The 5,391-nt window shown below is 55.2% G+C and overlaps 1 protein-coding gene across 1 annotated transcript; it reads left to right on the top strand.

Moving 5' to 3' along the window:
- Nucleotides 1-793: 793 nt before the first annotated feature.
- GJC2 (gap junction protein gamma 2) lies at nucleotides 794-2,116 on the top strand (the record flags this gene model as incomplete). The annotated part of the gene is made up of 1 exon (XM_080923630.1): nucleotides 794-2,116. One exon carries the CDS (start codon nucleotides 794-796, stop codon nucleotides 2,114-2,116), a length of 1,323 nt encoding a protein of 440 aa, XP_080779756.1.
- Nucleotides 2,117-5,391: the final 3,275 nt, after the last annotated feature.

Here is a 5,391-nt window from a genome sequence, read left to right as displayed (position 1 = left end):
TCTTTCAGACTGACTTGAGTTGGCCTGGATGTTGCCCTCTCTGAGGCTCACAGGAGCCCAAGCGTTGCTGTGTATCAGTTTGCAGCCTTTCGGGGTCCTGCCTAGAAAGATCCTGGGACAGTCCAGGGGACTAGGACCTGGGGCTCGATGAAGAAAGAACCCTGGAGGGTCTATGAGCAGTGGGAGGGGTAGCTGACAGGTTAAGTGCAGGATTAGCAAAGGGCTTGGGGAGGATGAGGGTCTCCCAGAGCTGCTGTGTAGGGTGTGGAAGGAGAAAGGCTAGTGCTACTGGAGGACTGGGGAGGGATGGGGGCCAAATGTTGGGGGTTCAGGGTTGATGGCGTCTCAGGACTATGGGAGACTGTTCCAACCACAAAGGCTGGGATGCAGCAGAGGTTGAAAAGGCCAGAGTGGCTGACAAACTTGGGGTAAGCCCTAGGAGGGTGGCATCCAATTGGGACTGAGCTGGGCTGGTGCTGTCCTGTCCCTCCAGCCCCCCACCAATAAAGGTAGTACACAGGCTTTATGGCTTTAGGGATCAGAGACAGAGGTGTACTTCCTACAAGTTGAAGCTTTCTTGGAGATCAATTGAAGATGCTCTGTGCTCATCTTTAGCACACCGGACATCGGGTGTGAATGTAGATGAAGGAGATCTCTGTAAGGTAGTGAGCTCAAGGTCAGCTGGGAACAACTGCTGGACAAGCCTGCAGGCACCCCAACTCTGGGCTCAGCAGTGCCCAGTCCCTTGCTAACCACCTGCGCGCATGCTTGTAGGTCCCACCTGCTCGCTCCCATGACCAACATGAGCTGGAGCTTCCTGACGCGGCTGCTGGAGGAGATCCACAATCATTCCACCTTCGTGGGCAAAGTTTGGCTCACCGTGCTGGTGGTCTTCCGCATTGTGCTAACAGCTGTCGGCGGTGAGTCCATCTATTCAGATGAGCAATCCAAGTTCACCTGCAACACGCGACAACCGGGTTGTGACAACGTCTGCTACGACGCCTTTGCGCCCCTGTCTCATGTCCGCTTCTGGGTCTTCCAGATAGTGGTCATCTCCACACCTTCTGTCATGTACCTGGGCTATGCGGTCCACCGCCTGGCGCGTGCCTCGGAGCAGGAGCGCAGACGCGCTCTCCGACGTCGCCCTGGACCCCGGCGCTTGCCCAGGGCGCAGCTGCCACCGCCGCCACCTGGCTGGCCCGACACCACGGATCTGGGTGAGGCAGAGCCCATGCTGGCGCTGGAGGAGGATGAGGACGAGGAGCCGGGGGCGCCCGAGGGCCCCGGGGAAGACACGGAGGAGGAGCGAGCCGAGGATGTAGCTGCTAAGGGGGGTGGAGGTGATGGCAAGACCGTGGTCACACCTGGTCCGGCCGGGCAGCATGACGGACGGAGGCGCATCCAGAGGGAAGGCCTGATGCGCGTGTACGTGGCTCAGCTGGTGGTTAGAGCGGCCTTCGAGGTGGCCTTTCTGGTGGGCCAGTACCTACTGTATGGCTTCGAGGTGCCACCCTTCTTTGCCTGCAGCCGCCAGCCTTGCCCACACGTAGTGGACTGCTTCGTGTCGCGGCCAACCGAGAAGACGATCTTCTTGCTGGTCATGTACGTGGTTAGCTGCCTATGCCTGTTGCTCAACCTCTGTGAGATGGCGCACCTGGGTCTCGGCAGTGCGCAGGACGCTGTGCGCGGCCGTCGGGGAGCCTCAGCGGCGGGTCCTGGTCCCACGCCGCGCCCACCGCCTTGCGCTTTCCCGGCTGCGGCCGCCGGCCTGGCTTGCCCTCCCGACTACAGCCTGGTGGTTCGTGCAGCTGAGCGCGCGCGAGCGCACGACCAGAACCTGGCGAACCTAGCGCTGCAGGCGCTGCGCGATGGGGCGGCGGTGGCGGCGGTTTCCGCAGATCGCGACAGTCCGCCGTGCTCAGGGCTCAATGCAACCTCTCGGGGGCCGCCCAGGGCGGGCGGCCCAGCTTCCGGAACCGGCAGCGCCACGTCGGGGGGCACCGTTGGGGAGCAGGGCAGACCGGGAGCTCAGGAACAGCTGGCCACTAAGCCCAGGGCTGGATCTGAGAAGGGCAGTACAGGTAGCAGAGATGGCAAGGCCACCGTGTGGATCTGAGGGCACTGCGGAGAGATCAGGGAGGGCCTGGCGTGAGGATGCAGTGGAAATCTTTCTGCCCTCAACCAGAGATCTCTGGCAGACCTTGTTAGGGGGGTCTTTAAAAGAGGGAGCTGAAGACCCTTTAGGAGGCGCTGGCTCAGGTACTTCCCTGCGGGATAGGAAGGGGAGTGACCAGGGTCTTACATGTGGCCCCAGAGGTGGGGAGTGGGCAGAGCTGTGTCCCAGGAATAGACTGCCCCTCCAGGGCCTGCCAGCCCTTTCTTCTAGGCTCTCTTGCAGCTTCCCCATAGAATTGGGGGTGTCTGGCATGAACCCTTACAGAGAGAGCCAGAGAACTCCCAAGTCAGAGAAAGACAAACAGCATTGACTACTCCCAGCCCTTGGCTCCCCACTTGAGGCAGATTGAATGAGACCTGGAGGAGGCTTAGACAGAGAACAGTCCTTTCTCTGAGCTAAGATTGCTTGGCATGACTCCTTCTGTTGTGCCTTGCTGCTTAGATGCATAAGACTGTGGTCCAGGGCTGTGGCTTTGGCTATGCTGAAAAATTGGAGCTCTGGGGAGCCTGTCCCCATTTTCTGTGCCCTCCCCACACCCCTGTTTTAAAGCCAACTTCCAGAACAAAGGAAGTAAAATAAAACTAACCTTTTGTTTACACTCAAGTGTGTATATGTGCTTATGTTTCTAAGCCCCCATTGCACACTGGTCAGTGTGCACCTGTGTGTGTGTGTGTGTGTGTGTGTGTGTGTGTGTGTGTGTGTAACCATGTGTTGTGGGTCTGTGTCTGAGCATTCGAAAATGTGTCCACAGCAGTTCATTGGGAGAGACAACTTTACTGCAGGGAGGCTTGGAGAGGAGACCCCTTCCTCAGGGGCAGGCTGGGGAATAAAGCTAGAGACCAAACCCTGGAGGTCATCAGACCTATGATGGTGCCACTTGGTGCCAGGCAGCATGCCAGGGTCGGGTGGTGGGGCTTGGTGTAGTGCACAGATGTCAGAAACAAAGAACAGTCAGGCACAGGGTCAGCCTACAGCTCAGGGAACAGAGGCATTCATCTTGGGCTGGAGGTGTGTAGTGCTGATGAGTTTGAAGAGATGGGGGAGGGCAGAGGATAGGAAAACACAAGGCAAGCCTAGCCAGAGCCATCTCAGTGCAGACTCCTGGTAACCTCCTGAAGTCCCTGAGCCAGGCTCAGCTCAGCCTAAGTCTAACCTCAGCATGGCTGTAGTCAAATATAGCAGGTTGAGTCCCTCTCCTGTTGGAGCCCATATACCTGGTCCCCAGTCTCAAGGGATCCCTTACTCCAGCTGGGCCTGACCCCAATGAACCCTGCCTTCAGGCAAACCCCACCCCCTTGTGAACCTCATCCTCAGCTGAGTCTTAGCCTCAGGTGCACCAGGAGAGCCATTTCAGGAGGCTCTGACTCTAGGCCGAGTTTCAGCCGAACCCCTCACCTCCAGGGGAGCCTCCACCTCGAGCTGAGTAAGCTTCACCCCTTGGAAACCACAGAAGGCCATGCTGGGAATGGAGACTCAGGAAAGAGGGGTAAATCCAAGCCACGTCTCCCCCAGTGGGGTCCAGCTGGTAACATCTCCGCAGAGAAAGCATCCCTGTTACAAGCCCTTTGAGTTTGGGGCTGCGCTGTTGGAGTGTCATCATAGATTGGGGCAGGGGCTCTGTGCTGGGGTAGGGGCATAGAGTCAGGTGGGCTCAATGCACCTCTTCCCGTCCCTCTCTCTACCTGTTCGTTCTAGTTAGGCCACCCATCACCTGATTGGACAAGGCCTACGAGGCTTTCGTTGGCCTACTGATTCAAATGTCATTTATCTTAGAGAAACACTCCCAGACACACCCAGGACGTTATTTTTAATCAGTTATCCTTAGCTGACACTAGCGGCTGTACAGAGTCCTGAGAACTGGGTAGGTATCTACAGCACGTAACGGTCAGAGCAGGCTCATTAGTCTCTGAAGATTCGTCATCTTGTATTGCTGGAGCCTTCAGGTTCTTCTCCGCACTTTAAATGGAACATGTGAACAATTGTGAATTCCAGCATTACAGCTGGCCAGGTATCCAGACCTCATGGTCTAGCCTGGTGAGAGAGATCAGAGTGAAGTGGTTTCCTTCTTAGACGGAGGAGGACCGGAGACCCCTGAGAAGAGAAATTTTATACGGACAGGGAGAGTCCATTTCTCAGTGGACTCTATGCAGAGGCCTTGAGGAGATTATCTGCAAAGTAGCGGGTTTTCCAGCAAAAATGGACAATGGATGTAGAAACTGGATCCAGAGGAGGGGGGGGGGGGAAACCCTGAAGTTGGTTAAAAGCTGAGGATTTAGCTCAAAGCCCTCCTTCTTCACATGAATACTGGACTGGGCCTGGTGCGCACAGTGTGCCTATCACAGTTTATTGCCTGCAAGGGTAGCTAGCTCATTAGCTGTGCATTTTCAAAGGCTGTGCCTCTGCAAGAGGGTGATGGCCACCTGACTCTCCTTGTTTCCTTGTTCTTCCTTCCCTTGACACTTCCTGGTGGGCTTCTCCTGCGCCTGCACCTTTCTACCCTATCTCCCACCCAAACAAAGTCCCTGGTATCCATTCAGTTCAGCTACACAGAAGCCTCTCAGTTCAACCCCTAGCTTACATTTAGGTCTGACCCAACCAGCCTTAAGTACTGGGCATAAAAATAGCCCAGCCCAATACAGGTCAGCAGGCAACTCAATTTCTAGTTCTATTCCTTGTAGGGAGCTGTTTCTCTACCTCAATAAAGCTTTGCTTGTTCTTCTATTGTCCTTGAGATGATTGTCCTCATGCGTGTGTGTAATTAGTTTTTGGTTTTTTGTTTGTTTGTTTTTTTTTTTTTGAGACAGGGTTTCTCTTTGTAGTCTTAATTTGTTCTAGAACTCATTCTGTAGATCAGGCTGGCCTCAGTCTCAGAGATCTGCCTGCCTCTGCCTCCCAAGTGCTGGGATTAGAGTGTGCCACTACCATTATTGAGACAATGAACCTGGGAGCCACTAGCTCAGAGTGACTTTGGTGGCCTTTGAATTTCCGGGCCTTCAGCTCCCTGGGTTAATCCCACCTGAGTCAAGAAATGGGCTTTGTTACATTCAAAGGTTCCCATAACATTGGAAGACACAGAGTTCCCACTGTGGAGAGTCTGGAGGCAGAATAGCCTCTGTTGGGGACAATCTCTGTTTAATCAACTAGAGAGAATACAGTATGCAGCTCCTAACTGCAGCTTCTGGGAGTTCTGTTTCTTTGGATGGACCTGGCTGATA

The sequence above is a fragment of the Micromys minutus genome (genome assembly GCF_963924665.1).
Source record: "Micromys minutus genome assembly, chromosome: 10".
NCBI classification, from domain to species: domain Eukaryota; kingdom Metazoa; phylum Chordata; class Mammalia; order Rodentia; family Muridae; genus Micromys; species Micromys minutus.
The sequence above is the reverse complement of the archived record's forward strand: the minus strand, read 5'-3'. Positions and strand labels throughout refer to the sequence as shown.